Below are 20,107 nucleotides of genomic sequence, written 5' to 3' on the forward strand. Positions count from 1 at the left end.
GCAGTTATTGCCAAGCGGATGTGAACTGGTTTTACCTATTTTGGAAAATATTATCTTAGCATATAAAACTGGAGAACATCCATTTCAATCAAAATTAACAAATAATAATAAAAAAAAATGTAACATGTAATTGATTCAAATCTTAAAATATAATATAATAATATAATATATATAAATTATTTTATATAGATAAAAAAACGGCACTTCATAGGTTTCACACTCAGGTGCTGTGTAGTGACACCTAAAATGACACGTTTAACCAGCGCCTTTAGTTGCGTTCTAGTTTGCGAAGGACAAACAAACACACGTACGCATTTATAATATATGTTAGGATTTATCAACCGCCCGTTATCAATTCTTGACCCCTGACACAAATTATTACTTTCACCGCTTGGTATCTGTAACCCTTTGTGTCATCGTACCGTCCAAACAGGTGCACAAATCTGTGTAAATTCACTCTACTAAGAAAATAAGAAGAATCTGTGAGGTTTTAAATTAACAGTATTAATGGTGCCAGATCAGACAACTTCTTCTTCTTTCTCTGGGCTTGTTTCCGTATTTGGTCAGCCGGAACCTTCCGTTGTACGTAGTGCCACTGGTACAGCCCCCGCTGGGTCACTCCAGCCAGCCGAGCTCTCTCCAGAAGCTTAGCAGGCCGCCCAGGTTGCCAAGTGAGATCAGACAACTGTCACCACACTTCCTCTTCCCACGGGTTCGGGAGATTTTATTAGATACTGAATAGGGTAAAGTGCTCTTACCATCATTATCATATCAACCCATTACCGGCCCACTACAGGGCATTTATCTCCTCCCACAATGAGAAGGAGTTAAGGCTGTAGTCTACCACGATGACCCAATGCGGATTGCTGGACTCCACACACCTTTAAGAACATTCTGGAGAACTCTCAGGCATGCAGGTTCCCTCACGATGTTTTCCTTCACCGTTCAAGCAAGTGATAATATTTCTAATTACTTAAAACGCACACAAAACTTGGAAAAAGTAGAGGTGCGTGCTGGGATTCGAACTCGGGCCCCCGAAAGTGAAATCGAGCTACCCACTGGGCTATCACCTCTTCGGTCGCTTCGCGAAAGTACCCCCGACTAAAATCCTGCGAAATTAGCTTTGGGGCCTCGTCAGTGCACTATATTTACTGTGCTCGTAGTTTAAAAGAAAGAACGCGTTAATTGAACACCATTTGGTATGTTATGTGATTTGTTATTACAATAAAATAAAAATGTCAATCCTTTTAAGCACTTCGCAACTGAATATTAAATTGCAATTATAATAAAATTTAGATAACAGAATTGAAACAGCCTACGTTTATTTTCAAAAAAAAAAATCAATCGACCACGCGTTGTTATCTATTCAAATTGTGCCATTTTGCATTAATCGCCTACAGCCTAGTAGTATAGTTGAAGGTTATTTTGGCTTCCTTTTCTTGTAATAAGCCACTGACCTCGATAATTACCACTAGATATACTGCTCATATCCCTAATTTATTTACACGAGGTATCGGACCGGTACGATGTGACGTAGTAACCTTTTTTTTGGAACCTCTTTTTCAACCGACTAAGTTTGTTGGGGGCATCATCTTAGACTAGGTTGGGAACCCTTGTAGCTTTAGTTTTAAGTTTACGAATATGGTTATCGCCATCGTCTCACTACCGAGTACACATTTCTCACGTAATGTACGCCTACGTGAATAAAGATATTTTTGACTTTGACTTTACTAGCCACGTAGGGATAGGGTACAGATTTAATATAAGTGCCATATTCCCTAACAAACGCTGCGTTTACCAGTGCGGGGTCTCCATTTCAGCACCTTGGAAACCCAACCTCCGTCGTTACTTCGAGTTAGGTATGTGCCCCACCTCTTGCCACTTCAGCTTCGCGACTCGTTGAGCTATTTCGGTAATTCTAGTTCTTCTACGGATCTTCTCATATCTGATTTGATCACGTAGAGGTATTCCTGATGTAGCTCTTTCCATCGCCCGCGGGGTGACTCTGAGCTTTCTTATGAGGCCATTGTTAGCGACATCGTTTCAGATCAGATCATCAATGGCAACACGAGATTTTGGTCTTTAGGCACAGAGAGATTTTGGACGAAAATATGTCACGAAGTTTCCCGAACGCTGTTTATTCGAGTTGGATTCGGCGGTTCACCTCCTTTTCGAAGTTGGACGTACCTAAATGGATCGTATGAATTGATATATGTTTGTAGTCGTCTACAATTTCACGTGCGACACACTGTGCAAACATAAGCGTTAGACATTGTCTTAGGGTTGGGCTGACCCCCAACGCGTTGAAACAAGCGGCCCAGTATCATGGATTTTGGAACGTCCTACAAAAGATATATGCCAAAAAGTAAATACGTTGAAGTGACTATAGATATAGAAAGATAGATAAGTTTATTGAAACAAAACAAGAAAACAGTACAACGAAAAAGAAACACAAAAATACACAGGGTTATGGTGCAAAGGCGGCCATATCACAAGTGATCTTTGAACCTGAGCGAAAGAAGCATAAGTCAGACCAACAGAGGATGGTGCACAAAGTTAATATATAAAAAACATAAATAAATATACGTAAGTATGTACTAAGTTTAAATTCAATAAAGATTTTTTTTATTTCTTTATTTTTTTTCTTCATTGATTTTTTATATTTATGAATTATAAATAAGAAATGGATTTTTAATCATGATGATGACCGTCTGACAATGTAGCCCGTTACCGTTACCTTAGGTGAGATTACAGTCAAGGTCTAACTTGTAGTGGAATTAAATTAAAAAAATAAATTAAAAATTAAGTACTCACAGCGGCTATAACGTTGAGGATGGTGACATTGTCCTGCAGCGTACCGTTGCTCGTCTCGTCGAAGTACCAGCTGCGCTGCGTCCGGTACGAAACGGAGCCGTTCGTAGGGTGGAACGTGACGTTCACGTGCGTCCGACGCTCTCGGAAACGGTATGGACCTGGGAACATAAACAGAGTTCAGTAGGCTTAGTAAGAAAGAAAGAAAAGTCATTATTATGAAATTAAGCTTAATTTCCTATACTCCGAGAAAAGAAAAATATTCTGTATGGTGTAATTTATAATTTATTCAATCCTTATATTCAATCCACACCAAACAGATCTTCGGCTATGTACCCTCTACGCAGGTTTCGCTCCGAAACTTTGGTTTTATAAGCAAATTTGAGCTGTAATTCAATTTGTTTCTGTAATCGATACACGAAAACTCCTTCGACGAGCGAGCAAATCTTGTAATCTTGTACCCTTACTGCAAGATTCCATGGCACGAAATTCCACTCACAGTGTCACTCTCCGTCCTTTCAACTAACTCTATGTCACAAATCAAGTTGATTGGTTGGGCGTTATGGAATTACAAACCATCAAATTTCGTTTATATAATTTTAATAATTGAAGATTCACGGACCAAACAGATGGACCACCCGATTGTATGGACCTGTGGTGAAGTTGAAAACCATTGCATGTAAACAGAGCAACAGGGCATGAAAGGAATACGTCCAGATAAGTGCCAATCTGTATCCATCAATCTGAGGGGTCATAGTTTGGCTGGTTATAACTTGGGCAACCACGCCCTGCAGACCGGAACACAGCGATGCTCTTTGGCTGCAGAAATATGCACGATAAATACTTCCTCGGGTGAGATCTGTCACAAAAAGTTCTACTTCTGCTCCCTCACTTACCAAGCTGCTCTAAATTCGGGATCTCTTCGGGAAACCGCTCGGAGTTGGTCCAGTTGAAGAGGTACACGTCGAAGAGCAGTGGCACGGATGGCGCCACCCAGTCGTTATAAGCGCGGGAGTGCGGGTTGAGCTTTATTTGCTGAAACAATCATATAGGTTCTATTGTAGTTAAGCAAACGTTAGGTGAGACCAGAGACTTCGTCCAGGGACACATTGGAAAACATTCATGTTCATCACAAAAAAAAAATCCAGTTCTAAGAATCGAACCCACAGACTTGGACTCACAAAGCAAGGTCGCTGCCCACTGCACCAAATGGCGGTCAAATAGGAGGTCCAATCCGTACTTGGCCAGCGTGGTAGACTGAGGCCTAAACCCTCCTCATTCTGGGAGGAGACAAGAGAGACCAGGAGGTAATGATGATTTAGCGTTCCGGTTCCGGATTAAGGATGCCGCATAAAAACCGATTATGGGTACAAGTTTAATAGAAATAGAAACTATTTAATAAAAAAACTCAGTACGAAACCCTGGGAATCCTGACACCTAAACTAGGAAATCACGAATCTTAGGGGCCAGTGCCTCCCAAACGTTGATTGAATCACTGAGATAATATCTAGTGCACTTTAACAAAGGAAACTTTGCAATGGTGTGTTGAGTTGTCTAATTGTTAAGTGAGAATAGCATGCTGACTAAAACGCGTGTGTATGTGTGTGCGTGTGTACGTGTCTGTGCGTCCATCTTAAGTGAATGTTGTGTGTATATGTCCATGTGTTCTTCTATGTCCGATTATTATGTTATATGAAGTATATTGTATATGGTTATTGAATAAACCTAATATATCCGTAATATCTTAGAAATACCATAATCACAACAAAAAGCCAAACTTCGTGGGCAACGATACATTTCGATGCCAAGGTGACTCCTTAATTACTAAAAGTCCACGTGTTAGTGTATTCAATGCAACATTGATTACGATTTGAGATCAATAACTATTAGGGATAAACGTATCGACCTCTTAATACGCGAGTCAATTGACAGAACATTGTTTGCCGTTTGCAGCCGTGATCCGATGCTATATGCAAAATTTTGTCAAGGTCAGAGGGGTCCATATAATTGTACATAAGTACACACACGTCTTTTTTTTTATTCCACCCCAAGTTTGACTTAAGGTAACTTAAGTTAACGTTTTACTTAGCTGGCTAACCAGTGAGGGGGTGGGGCAGTAACAATGAAACTATACTTTAATCAGTTCTTATGCGGCATCTTAATCTGGAACGTTAAATCACTTGGCATATTATTCCTTTGCCGAAAGACTCCCACGGTCGAACTCCAATTCGAACCAGTCCAGAGAAAATTCACAAATAATGAATTCCCAAATTGCCCCCTTAAATAAATCTCCAGGGATAAATATATCTCCAGGATTCAAAATACACGTATGTACCAAATTTCAATAAGATTAATTTAACCTATGTACCGAACTAAGGTAACAAACAAAACATTCACATTTAGAATATTAGTATGGATATACGTGATGGATGTTACTACGGTAAAGCAAAACCAATCCAAATATGCAATCTATATCTATGCAAAAATGTTTAGACAGTTTTGCATAGATATAGATTGTATAATTTTAGAAAATGAACTGTTCCGAGGCGATTATTAAAAAAAATTAAACGAACGTGGACAAAGTCGCGGGCAACTATTGTGGCATAAAAGAATTAATCTAATAGCTGTATTTTTCAATTCTGACCCTAATCCTAGTAATAATTCAACATGAGAATTGAAATAAATAACTTTTGAATTTATCTTAACCTGTACCAAATAAGATTTAAAATTATTGTAATTTTTAATTTCCGTCATCAAGTAGGTAGGATATTTTGTACTTCCTGTACATGATATCCTACCTTAATATCCTATCGACGTAGTAATAATTGTTGTTACTTCTAGGAAAAGAATACATTCATTTTAAAAATTAAAAGTGTAAAGTGTAAAACGAAATCTTATTAAAATAGGAAGAATTTTTTAAATGTATTATAGTATATTAATAAGTAAGAAATTATTATATAATATTTTAATATATGTATTTATTATTTTAATGACATGTGTGATTTTTTTTTTATATTATTCCTTTTTTTTAGAACAAATAGCGAATTAGACTTGCACACTAAGAATTTCATAACTGTGAAATATAGGAACATTCGCCGGGTCGAGAGCCGCCTCGAAAATTAGTACCTAGTTCTAGAGTTTCTTATGAAAGAGCTTATCCGAGGAAGTACTACCAACACGAACTTCTGCCGCAAAGCAGCATTGTTTCAATGCTGTGTTTTCGGGTTTAATTGCAGGCACATGACCTACGCCCCAGGCAGATGGACACAGGGCGACACGTACAGGACGTGCTCCTTGTATGCTTGGTATTGCTTCGCAGATCATGCAAGGAACACGAGTAGCGACACATTCATTCGAGTTGAGAACTGCCTCGAAAATGCTGTTCTAGCAGAACGACGCCGAAAGCGCTGCGGCGGCGACTGCCAGCCGCGCCACAGCACAGAGTGCTCAACACATTCACTCACCAAGTTGAGAGCCGCCTCGATGATACTGTCGCAGCAGAGCGCAGCCGCGAGCGCAGCGGCGGCGACTGCCAGCCGCGCCACATTGCAGAGTACTCGGTACATTTACTCACCAAGTTTAGAGCCGCCTCGAAGATGCTGTTCCAGCAGAGCGAGGCCACGAGCGCTGCGGCGGCGACTGCCAGCGGCGACATAGCACAGAGTGCTTGACACATTCACTCACCGAGTTTAAAGCCGCCCCGAAAATGCTGTTTCAGCAGAGCGAGGCTTATAGCGCTGCGGCGGCGACTGCCAGCCGCACCACAGTGCAGAGTGCTCGGTACATTCACTCACCGAGTTGAGAGCCGCCTCGAAGATGCTGTTCCAGCAGAGCGCGGCCGCGAGCGCTGCGGCGGCGAGCAGCGCGGCTGCGCCGACCGCCAGCCGCCGCCACAGCGGCGCGTGGCCGCGCATCGCACACCCCAGGCCAATCGCGATAGACCTGGCAACAAATAGAAAGATTGAAAAACAACGACACCAACTTTCATACCTAATTTTCTATATTGCGTGAAAATCGCAGATAATACTACGAGATGAAATGCAGATTTTATCACTGACTGCTGTTCATTCTATTTATAAATAAGTAATATTATGTCAATCTATATTTCATTATGCTAAGACTAGATTAAATAAAGTTTGTAATATAAGAACGCTGTAGTTTGTTGGTGAAGAACTACTTCACTAACAAACTACATCCAAATTGTATGAATTTCAATAAATTTTAGGTGAATTTGTTCATTTATATTAATGCCGTGTGGCATACGTACTGGAGAATGGCTCCCAAAATATTTTTTTATATATTTTGTTACATTGAAAATAATAATATATGAAAAGTCACAATTTATCATAACAATTTTGGCTTTAGTTGTACTCATTTATTTATTACGATATGACGTATCAAACAATTAAAGTTAAGCATTATTTTATAAAATCCAAACCAATTGTGCGATATTTTATTAAATTGCTACATTTCAAGTTTATAATTTTCACCAAGTATTGCATATATATCCCTTCGTGAAAATTATATTGAGTGTTCTAAAAAGGTTCGTCTTAAATACGATTGCTTATTAAAAGTAGTAAAATAAATGCAATTTAAAACATAATAAATAACTTTGCTAAATTGAACACTTGCTAATAAATTGTGTTAACTAAAGCAATCCATCCTTTCTCTAGGGAACTCCATATTGGAAGGCCATGGCACATACAATAGCTCTCTGGAGGAATTACAATATTGCTACCTGATGCAACATCCTATAAATATACTAGTAGTTAGGCGTAACTTCATCAATGCAGGATTTTATCATCGATCTCCTCTCAGAATGAGAACGTTATGGAGAACTCTAATGGAATATAGGTTTCCTCAAGATGTTTTCCTTCACTGTTATTATTTAAATGATATTTTATTAAGTACTAGCGTACCCAGCCCGCTTCGCCGGGCTAGATTTTGCTTTATTTTATTTAAACAATAAACTTACATCATTAAATTTTTAATTTAAGTCTCATAATATATTCAATCATTTATTTCTCTCCGTATTCATTATCTTCTATTCTCTTTTAGAGCGGGTGAACATCATTATCTACACCCATGTACACCCAACAATAGAATATCATCATAGTAAATAAAAGCTGTATTTGACAGTTTGAGAGTTCAAAAATAGGAGTGCTCCGATCGTCACCAAACTTTACAGGATTACTCGCCAGGTCAATCCGGAGATTCCCTGAAAGTTTCATTGAAATCGGTCCAGCCGTTTCGGAGCCTATACGGAACATACCCACACACTTTCTCTCTTATATATATATAATAATAGATAATGCACAGAACTCCGAAAAGTTAGAGGTGCGTGCCGGAGATCGAACTCGATTCCCTGAATGAATGAATGAATGAATACACTTTTATTGTACACCAAAGAAACAAAAAGTAGTTACAAAGATATAAATACAATCAAGAGAGTACAATTTGGTGGCCTTATCGCTACATAGCGATTTCTTCCAGGCAACCAATGGCGTAAAAGGAAAAAACGTAGAAAAGAGGTAGGTGGTGCAATAAATAAGATTTAAAAATTATACAAATATATAAATATAAATAAAATATATATATATATAAATATAACTATAATATATATATAAATATATTATATATAAATACAAATAAAATATATAACATAAATATCTATATAAATATATTACATATAACATCCCCAATTAGTATGAAATACATAAATAATTCAAATTACACACTTAAAATGATTCGCTTCAACGTTGTTCGGCTGAAAGAGACAAATAATGATCCTTCACTAGTTTCTTGAAGGTCCCAATCGATTGTGCCTCACGGATATCTAACGGCAAGGCGTTCCATAATTTAATAGCCTGAACCGTAAATGATCCGTTGAAGAAGGAGGATTTGTGACCAGGCACCTTCAAGACTAACTTCCTCGTAGAACGAAGTTCGTCTGGGAGTCCTACAAATTTAAACCTCTCTTTTAGATAAAGAGGAGTAGAAGGATGAAACAAAACACAGTACAGAATAGAAACAATGTGCAAATTCCGGCGAAGTCTGATAGGTAACCACTTGAGACGAGACCGAAATTGAGAAATATGATCATATTTGCGCAACCCAAATATGAAACGAATGCTAGAATTCTGGAGTCTCTCAAGTTTATTTAACTGATCTTCAGTTAAGTTAACATAGCTTGCGTCAGCGTAGTCAAGAATGGGAAGGAGTAGAGTCTGTGCGAGCATAATTTTGGTAGGTATAGGAAGTAAATACCGAAGACGACGCAAAGAGCCTAGAGCTGCAAATGTCTTTCTGCTGATCTCATTAATATGGTACGTCCAACTTAAGGTTCGGTCAAGATAAATGCCCAAGTTCTTTACATTTTCACAGTATGGGACTGTGACACTATCAAACTCAATGGAGGGGAGGGAAAACCAGTCAATCCTTGAAATCTGCCTTCGACTGCCAATAACAATAGCTTGAGTTTTTTTTGGATTAACGTTAAGGCCATGCGCTTTACTCCAATTTGAAATAACGCGCAAGTCTTTGTTAATGCTAGCTATTGCGATTGGAAGATTATCAAAGGTTGACTGGGTGTAAATTTGGACATCGTCAGCATACATATGGTAGAGAGAAGATATATTCCGAGTAATGGAGTTGATGAAAATAGAAAAGAGTAATGGAGATAGCACGCCGCCTTGAGGTACGCCAACAGTAATATCACACCATGAGGAATGAGATTCCTCAGTGTGAATACGCTGCCGACGACCATGAAGATAACTATGAAACCAGTCAATCACTGATGGAGATATGTTAAGAGAACGCAACTGACTCAACAGAATGTCGAAATCTACCGTATTAAAAGCATTACTGAAGTCCAGCAATACCAGAACTGTGAGCAGTTTATTGTCCATACCCCAACGTATATCATCGGTAACTTTAATAAGAGCAGTAGCCGTACTATGCCCAGGACGAAAACCGGATTGGAATGGATTATGCAAGCAATTTCGATTAATGAAAAGGTTCAGCTGTTGGTAAATGATCTTTTCAAGGGCTTTGGAAAGAAAGGGTAAAATAGAGATGGGACGAAAATCAGAGAAGCTAGCTGGAAGAGCCTTCTTAGGAAGAGGTATAACATGAGCGCTCTTCCAAGCCTCAGGAAATTTGGAAGTGAAAACAGATTCATTTAATAAGTGAGTAATGACAGGAGCTATAACATCAAGAAGAGGAACCAGCATATTACGGCTAATATCGTCGCTACCGACAGCATTTGAGGCAATGGACATAATGCTCTTCTTAACATCACATGCAGTAAACTGACTAAACTCAAACGGAGGATAATTAGAGGTTGGAATTGTAGATAGAGAAAGAATAGTACGCATTTTATCTGAACTATCAAAAGAGTTAGAAGGGTTGGAAAAATATTGATTTAAAAGTTCAACATCAACATGAGAAGGTGAAGAATTTCTGGATGATTTACCAATTCCAACAGTTTCAAGAAACTTCCAAACTCTGGAAGAGTCGCCGTTTTCGACAGATGTATGAATATGGCGTCGCTGTGCATCTCTACATAATGTATTGCAGCGATTCCTGATCTTATGATATTTTCTTTCATTTTCAGCAGATTTTTTGCTCTTAAATTTAGACTTGGCTAAATTTTTCTTTAAAATTGTATTTTTTAATTCATCAGTAAGCCAGGGCGCAGGTAAATGTTTAATCTTGACAGATTTAATAGGTGCATGTATGTCATACAGTTGTGTGAGTAAAGAACAGAAAATTTCAACTTTCACATTAATACAAGATGCGGATTCTACAGCAGACCAGTCAACATTACGAGCATCATCACACAATCGATCAACATCCATACCACCAAAATTACGTCGCAGAAGTATTTTAGGTTTATTTTTTGGAGGGCGCAGTTTATACGACAGAAAAATTAAATCATGATAAGAAAAGGCATCAGCAGAACATTGCCCGTGCTGAGAAACAAGATCGGGAGAAGACACAATTATTATGTCAAGAAGAGAAGGAAAACAACCTGGAAAGTAATGGGTAGCCGAAAGGGGAAGAATATGTAAATTACATGCTTTAATAACAGATTTTAGTTTGCTAGCCCGGGTGTCACATTTAAGTAAACATGTATTGAAGTCACCCATTATAATCGTATGGCTATAAGTAGGGACAAAAGTTTCGAGAAGAGTCTCAAAAGGATTAAAATAATTTAATAAAAGAGAGGGACAATAGAACACGCCAAGTAGTATCTTAGTCTGCGACAAAGAAACCTCCACTAGTAAATGCTCTGCTGAGTCCGCAGGAGGTGGTTGACATGACGAGCTAACAACTCGAAAAGGAATAAAGGATCTAAGATAGATCGCCACACCACCACCACTCCTATTGAAATGGATGTCAAAGCCTCAACCACTAAGCTATCACCGTTCAGAATTTTATACTTAGCTCAAAATTAACGAGTAGCACGAAGCTTAGGCATACCATCCCATTTTTATATAAATACTGCGTAGTAATAAAAGCTTTAATTATTATTTTATTAATTGTTTGTATTTACTTCCTACCTTATGTTTTATTTTTATTACGACCTTTAAAATAATTAAAAATGGACGTTGTCTCAATAAACTCAAATTGGTATTTGTTTTAAAATTCTCGAGATTGCTGGTCATATTTTTATGCATTTCTTACTTCCTAGCTCAGATAATAATAATTATTATTTATTGACAATCTGATGCTCGCGATTCTGCGAGGACTTTCCAATTTTTCGTAAAACATTTAAGATTCTTTCTGGACAAATTAATAGCTTAGTCAGACTCAGTAGATAAAAATTGTCTTCCTGTTTGGAAAAAGGATTGCGTTATCAGTCATCTTTAAATGCATAGATAAACAAACATATGGAAATACTTTAAAGAGGTGTTTGGGTGTAGAAATGCTGCTAATAAAATCACCATTAATATTCACTCATTTTTTTTCACAGATTAACACTCTTTATCTTTCTGCATAGACAATGGTATCAAAAAGATCATATATTCTAGGACTTATGACGACAACATTTTAGAACGCCTTAAATAAATTTTAATTAGATATTAAAATTCAAATTAAAGTGGAGGAAATGGGTATGCATTTCCATTGCATGAGGTAATCTAATGTTAACATATTCAGATGCTGTCACAATCATTTTTATTAATGCCAGTTGAATGATAACAATTTTTGTCTGATTTTTTAGAGACCCGTACTGCAGTGATACGCACCATGGGCAGAGTACAGGACAATAAGTCGATGTTAACAACGCTGAGCTTGCGCTTTTTTACCTATTTAAATATACATGTATTACTATATGTCACACTCGTAAGTAAGTATTTTCTAGCAATGCATTACTTACTGCTTAATTTTTTGTTATTAATGTGTTTTATTGTTATAAAGGAGGTTGAATAGTAATTGCCACAGACTAATAATGTGGCTGATGATAAAGAACTATAACTTTACTTCAAAGATACGGAATCCTCGAAACGCGAGTCCGACTCTAACTTTGCTTTTCCCTGTTAAGTATGCGTGAAATGTTTTCGATCTTTTTTATCAAGCAAAACCTCAATGTGTCACTTATATTTGTAATTCTCGATCATAATCTTAATTACACATCAGGTTATTGAGATATGACGTTATATGTAATTTTTCATTAATTTGATTAAATTTATCGACCTTAAAAAAGCTTTTCATCAAGTACAGCGTAGCTCAAGATATACCGAAAAACTATATAAACCACATTAGAGATATATAATATTCATTCTTCGCAAAAATTCGTAGTCTTAAAGGTTCGTAAGGTAAAGCATTCAGATCAAAGTGGGTGTCCATCAGGGAACTGCTCTCAGTCTGCTTTTATTTAATTTGGTGATGAAAATATATTTCTAGAGGAACTTTTAAAACTAGTCAACGTCAAATATATAAACGAGTACATCGTCTTAATTATAGTTGACGACCAGTAAAAGAATATTTTACATGTAAGTTAGTCTCTCGGAAATCGATTGAATAAAGCTATTTGTCTCAAATATCGTTTCTTAGTCAAGCTCAAACATATATTTGTCAATATAGAGTAAGAAGGTACTCTGGTAATATTTTGCCTGCCCGAAATTAACTTTTCCACAGTGAAAACACACATTATTCTGAAAAGTGAGAGGTGCGTGCCGGGTATCGAATACTAAACCATAAAACATCATTTGTAAAAGCTCCATGGCCCGTATATGGGTCGGATCCACCATTTGAACCAATAGCAACTGATAAGCGTATTATTATGTACAACTAGAGGTCAGTGCACTTTTATCACAAACGTGAATGTATTGAATATCATTAAGCCCAGCGACTTTAAGTAGTCTTACTTTATTCTTAGTTCTCACACCTAGCATCGCTGACTTTCGAAAGTCGAAACAGTACAACGTCACTATGAATGTACCTAGTAGTTCCTATTTTTAATCTTGAAACAGTCTTTATTACCGGACAACGTCTCAAGCTGAAACTTCGCAAACGAATTCGGAAAATACATTCAAATTGCAAACCAACCAATGGGCATGCATTGCTGGATATAGCAAGTTTTCGAGCTTCCCGCCAGCAATTATGGAACCCCCAACGTCCGTCAGTTCTTCGGGTAATGCTCCACTCCTAGTTTTGTGACACGTAGAGTTATGAGTTATATTGACGTTTCAAAAGTGCTTATATTAGGCCTAGGAATTTTGAATTTTTTGAATTATGTCGGATAGGTACTCTGTTTCTTCTGAGGATCGCGTTATTATTGATGTGATCAAATTTTATAATTTAGGCTCTTTTCATCGCTAGCTTAGTCATCAGGGTTGGTAGTTGAATCTCTGAATCGCTGGAGATCCTTTACAGGTCCCTCTGACCTACTGATACCAAAAAAGGTTCTAAACCCAGAAAAACGACGGTCAAATGTAGGTTTATTTTCTATTCTCCATTGAAACCTTCGCTCATCAATAAACACGCTGGGCAGATCCCTTATTCATCATCAGTTATCGCAGGGATTAGTTCAGACTTAAGCGTTACTGCTTTGCGTTATAGATAACTTTTTATGTAGAGAAATATGTTCCCAAATAACATATCTGTATTTTAATGTAAAGAATTCCATAGATCTACTCTAATAGTACTTATATGTTGTTTGTTCGGAATACTCAACATCATTGTGACGACTTCCCTGGCGCAGCGGTTAGCGCTGAGAATTTGAGTCGTAGGTCCCGGTTTCGATTCCCGGCAGGGCAGATTGGGAATTTTAATTTCTAAATTTCCTCTGGTCTGGTCTGGTGGGAGGCTTTGGCCGTGGCTAGTTACCAAACTACGACAAAGACGTGCCGCTTTCAAAAAGTGACTTAGTGTTCCGGTACGATGTCGCGTGAAAACCGATTAGAGGTATTACTACCATACTCCCAAGGTTAGCCCGCTAGCATCTTAGACTGTATCATAACTTACCAGGTGAAATTGCAGTGAAGAATTAACTTGTAATGGAATATAAAACAGTTGTCCCTTCGACGCGACAATTAGCGACAAGAGGGTGAGATGAATACTCGCACTAAGGGCTTGACTTTCGACCACTGATAGCTTGAAGGTCCAGTTAAAAGGTCATGAATGTTGAGGCAATGTCTGAGAAGGTTCTCATTAGTACTCTCCTTATTTCTTTTTTTACTAGCAGTCCATCGTGACTCATGTTTGTCGGCATATATATATACTCCGGCACTACATCGACTTGCCACTTCGACTGCCTTCCTCAAAAATTTGGCTACCACATGAAAAATAAATAAATACAAACTAATTGTAACAGGTAAACAGACAGCATAGTTTCTTGTTCCCAGTTGTTTCATAACCTTCCTGCTGAGTTTATGAACACAAATGTCACTGCATTTATGTCCTTAAGCACAGTAGACAGTAAGTCTTTAAAAAGGGTCCTAAAAATAGGCTTAGAGATGTTTTTGTGAGGGACCTGTAAATGCTATTAAATAACCATTCATAAAACACATAATATTTTCTTTTAGCTGCATTAAGTTATGCTTTATAGTTTTATATGTACCTTCTATAGTGTACGCTCACAACATGTTTTATTTTTAAGTTTAATGTTTTCTCAACTAAGCGAATTTTTTGTAATTATTTTGGGATATAAAGATCCTAAACTCATATTTAAGTATTTATGGTATATTAAGATTTAAGATCTGCATTAGTATATTTATTTTTTATATTTATCAATAGTATTTTTGTATTTGTGTAGTCTGGTTTATGTATTAGTATGTAGATATTAGTATGTATGTATTAAATAGTGTACCCCACCTATTCGTTTTCTTTTTAGTTTTCCTAATCCTAAGGTTGCCTGGCAGAGATCGCTACTTAGCGATAAGGCCGCCTTTTGTATCCTACGTCATTCTTCATGTGTTTGCTCTTTTTTTTGTCTCGTTTTTCTGAGTGGTGTACAAATAAAGAGTATAAATAAATAAATAAATAATTAAATAAATCTCCTCAGGACCTTCGATTTTGGAAGGCTCTACAACTGAACTATGTTGGTAACTAACGTTAGTCGGTTGAGACATGACGATTATGACTTTATTTAATTTCGAATCTGACTAAAAGTTCCAGAATTAGCGCATGCAAACAAACAAACTCTCGAAGCTTTATTATGACTAGATATTCGAGATAGACTTGCTCTTAATAAGTACTGTTCTACTTTTAATTTTTCTACAATTATTTAGAAGCGGTGATAGCCTAGCTGGCTTCGGCAGACCTCGTTTCGGTTACCTCTAACTTTTTGGAGACTTAGATATATGTTTTAAATTTAACTAAACAAAATAGAAAGATAAAACTTTGAATCAATTGGAAAGTATATCCAAGGAAGATTATAGTGACAGATTATCAGTAGAATTAAATTAAATTAAATTTATAATAGAGTAGGAGTTCTAGCGATAACCCATTCATTTAATTCTTTATTCATAAGTAAAGTTATTTTGCAAATAATTAAATTGATAACATATTATTGTGCATATAACAAGTCATTAAAGATATCGGTTGAGTCTGGCCGCAAGATTATCCGAGGAATCGCGTTTCAAGATGGTAGGTATTAAGATATCCTTCACAAGGGAAGGTCGAATAAATAAATACAAAAACAGAATGGTTGTTTCTTGCAACGTAATATAGTATCTATCTAAGATAATAAATCATTATCACTATCGACTCATTATCGGCTCACTGCAAGGCGCGAATCTTTTGAGAATCAGAAGCGTTTAGGCCGTAGTCCACCACGCTGCTGAATTGTGGATTGGTAGACTTTTCACGCCTTATAATGGAGTAATGGGCGACCCAGCTTTCTGAGTTCAAGGCTGTGGATTCGATTCCCACAACTGGAAAATTTTTGTGTGCTAAACATGAATGTTTTTCGGTGTTTATATGTATACTAGCGGTTTATAATATTAGTAGGATGGTACGCATGCATTCGATCGTTGTCCCATATGCCTTGCAACTTGATTAGAAGATGTGTCCCACTACGCTGGATTTTGCAATGACAGACGTTTTTTTATGAACCAATAGTAGAAAGGGGATTTACCATATTTCTTATAATACAGCTGAGATCAGCTGAGGTTTCTTCATCAGATACTTCAGACCTTCGATTTTTGACATCAAATGAATCATAGTTTGGTTGGGCTCTTTTGTTTTCTAATGAGGGATACCAGGTGCTCCAGATCTTCGATTATTCTAGTTTTTATAGTTTTTCCTTTATGTGGCCATTAAACCCTAACTCTGTACCAAATTTCAGCTCTCTGACTTTATGGGAAGTACTCGTTCTATTCTGATGATCATGCGTGAGTGAGTTAGTGTCATAAATGCGAAACTTTGCTGTCGCTTAACATCGGAACGAAATGACCTACAGACTTGAAATCTTGGATTTTAAGTATGTGATTATTAGCCTACTGGATGACGAAAATTTCCGCGTTCTGGTGTTATCCAGAGGTTCTCAAATAGGGGCCTGAAAATGCGGCGAAATGGTTTCAGTTAAGGATGGTACGGCAGTGTTTGCTTCGCGCTCGACCTGGCGGGAGCACCACCGTGCCCCCCCGATATATTTGATATGTATATTAATATTATATCAAGTATTACAATTATAAATATCAAGTATATTAGGTTGTCTGCATAAACGTCAGTATTATTGATAATATTCAGCATATTGGCTGTGAGGCGTATTGAAGAGTTAGTTGAAGTATATAAAAATTGTATTTCTTATAGCTTTACGATACAAACGACTTGGTCGCGGTTCCATACTTATCTCGTGTTATCTCTTGAACCATTCCTCCACATTACATGCAGAAAAAGGTTTTGACTTGACTGCTATGTACACATTTTGTATGTAATAAACGCACCAAAAGTGCCATCTATGTGCCTATTTGAATAAAGAAATATTTGACTTGGTTTCAGTAGTTACGTTATAGATTACTTTTTATTAATTAATTTAAAGCATATTATGCAGTTTTTTTATCTTATTATTGTATATCACTATGCTATCTTGGAAACTGCCGTTGGACTTTGTTGAACAGGTGGTCTATGTTACGTAATATCACTAATCATTCGCGATTATAACGATAATCGATAATTCGCTGAATGCAGTTTATTAAAGCGAAAGGTCTTTAGTTTAGAAACACTGAATTAGTTGAATTGGGTAGGCTTTCGGAAAACTCCGAGACACCTTTTAACTAAAAACACACACAGACATAAAGTCTTCGAACAGTTCGTGTTGCCAGTGATGACCAATGGCTCTGAAACGTGGTCTCTAACTATGGGTCCCAGAAATAAGAAGATCCGTAGAAGAACCAGAGTTACGTACGTAGCTCAAATTAGTTTGCCGGCCGATTGGCGCAGTTTGCAGCGACCCTGCTTTCTGAGTCCAAGGCCGTGGGTTCTTAAGTGTGGTTCGTGGATGGCTTAAAGTGCTCTCCGTGTCAAGGGGGTTGACACCGCCATTTTTTTTACTCCGGGATGATACTTAAATTGTTTTAACTGAAATTAAACCTAATTACTAATAATAATGTATGAATTAAAAAACCCCCTCCTTTGAATATAGTGTACATTATTCTACTAGTCAAACCCTATCATTTATTTAATATATATTGTGAAAGATCTGTGTCATCGTAGCTCCGTTCGTAAGCTACGTTGACACAGACAAACACACGCACGTTTTTACGTTGGGGGTTACAAATAGCGTTTATTACAAAAAGGTTCTTTTAAAACAGGCTCTTTTAAAATGTCAAGACTATTTTTTATGGCTTCTATAACGTTAGTATGTCGTTGAACATTAATTTTAAATGGTTTGTTTGTTTGCAGTAACTTCTGTGGAAAGGATATTGTTTCCGCGTTCCCAGGGGAAGGCCCCTAAAAATTATCAGTATGTTTTTTTTTATTCCAGCACAAGTTAGCCCTTGACTGAAATCTCACCTGGTGGTAAACGATGATTGCAGTCTAAGATGGAAACGGGCTAATCGGTTTCTACGCGACATCGCAATCGCTTAGCGGCACGTCTTTGTCGGTAGGGTGGTAACTAGCCACGGCCAAAGCCTCCCACCAGACCAGACAAAGATCAGAAATTATAAATTGCCAAGTTTCACCTGCCGGGAATCGATCCCGGGACCCCCTACCCAGCAATGGTACTTGGCGGCGGAATGAGCGTAGCGGTAGTACTAGTCCGAACAAGATCTGTCACAAAAAGCTCCAGAAATAATAGGTAGAGTCTGTAAAGATAGCATTTTTTGCATTATTTGACGACCTCCCTGGCGCAACGGTTAGCTCTGTGAATTTAAGGAGGAGCTGGAGGATTAAACTTGGCACGTTCTAATTTCTAAAAAAAAGTTTGCTGTGTGGTTGAACACTTACATCTCAGCTTGATGGACACAGGTCGGCATTTTTAAGGACGTGTTCCTCGCATGCCTTACAAAATGTTGCTCTATTTATAAACAAAAGTTTCCACCAACAGTTAACATCATCGTCATCAAATCAACCGATTGACGTGTGCTGGACATAGGTCTTTTGTAGGGCCTTCCAAACTCCACGATTCTGGGCCGCTTGTATCCAGCGGCTCCCCGCGACTCGCTTGATGTCGTCTGTCCACCTAGTTGAGGGTCGACCAACGCTCCGTTTACCGGTGCGGGGTTGCTACTCCAACACCTTGGAACCCCAACGTCCATCGGTTCTCAGAGCTATACGCGCCGTACATTGCCACTTCAGCTTCGCGACTCGAGCTATAGCGGTAACTCTAGTTCTTCTACGGATCTCCTCATTTCTGATTTGAGATACTCTCACTTAGAGATACTCCTAACATAGCTCTTTCCATCGCTCGCTGAATGACTTTGAGCCTTCTTGTGAAGCCTATTAGATTCATTGTAAGTAAATTATTAATGATGTTTTTTCTACTGACAAACCGATTAGGAAACTCGGCAGTGTTTTCATTCATTAATTCGTTAATTTTTCTTTATTTATCAATTATTGTTTTATCTTGCTGAGTTGATTACTTTCATGCATACCTGTAGGTCGTAAAGATTAAACGTATACATTCACATATTTCATAATGAAACACTCTATTGAATAATTAACGATAATCTATGTAAAAAATGTCTTTGCGTTACTTTTAGTTTGCAGCAGAAAAATTTCTAGAGACTTCATACATAGTTGATTGGATTTTTCTGTCTTTACCCATGAAGTAAAGCGGACAGTTTGTAATTTTTTTTTTATATGGTTATGACAAAGCATTATTATATATATACTAGCGGACCGCAGCGCCATCTGTCGGGCTCATTTGTGAATCTAAACCATCCAGAGTGCCACCCAAACGCATACCAAAAAATTCATCCAAATCGGTCCAGCCGTTTAGGAGGAGTTCAGTACAAGAAATATGTATATAAAGATAAATGAAAGCATTATTATAATATAATGTATATATATGTGGTGTTGGAGCTGCCTCGTTGAGTCGAGAGTCTTGTTTAAAATAAAAGTTTATTATTTTACCATTGTTCTCAAAATCTATTGGATTGATTTGATTGCTGGTTCTTTGAAATGTTTTAGGGTTATAGCCCACCAGGACACGCTACAGTTGTGGTTTACTAATTGATTCAGCTTTGTGTTTATGTAAACTATTCTATGTGCTCAAAAGTGTGTGAAATCTAACAATACGCTCTTGGCCAGGCTGGTGGGCTAAGGCCCGAATCCTCCACATTATGAGACCCGTGCCCTGCCGTGGGCCGATAGTGGATTCATAATAATGACGATGATGATA

General features: G+C 37.7%; 1 protein-coding gene across 1 annotated transcript in view; it reads right to left on the reverse strand.

Annotated features, from left to right (window-relative positions):
* The window catches only part of LOC120627450 (protein peste-like), a 61,163-nt gene extending 42,423 nt beyond the window's left edge, over positions 1-18,740 (reverse strand). Inside the window, exons 1-4 of the mRNA XM_039895454.1 lie at positions 18,712-18,740; positions 6,606-6,753; positions 3,708-3,846; positions 2,815-2,972 (exon numbers count right to left, since the gene is read on the reverse strand). Coding sequence (XP_039751388.1) covers positions 2,815-2,972; positions 3,708-3,846; positions 6,606-6,753; positions 18,712-18,740 — 474 coding nt within the window. The remainder of the gene's footprint in view (positions 1-2,814; positions 2,973-3,707; positions 3,847-6,605; positions 6,754-18,711) is intronic.
* Between the last annotated feature and the right edge of the window lie 1,367 nt (positions 18,741-20,107).

This window comes from Pararge aegeria, chromosome 11 (assembly GCF_905163445.1).
Source record: "Pararge aegeria chromosome 11, ilParAegt1.1, whole genome shotgun sequence".
Classification (NCBI taxonomy): domain Eukaryota; kingdom Metazoa; phylum Arthropoda; class Insecta; order Lepidoptera; family Nymphalidae; genus Pararge; species Pararge aegeria.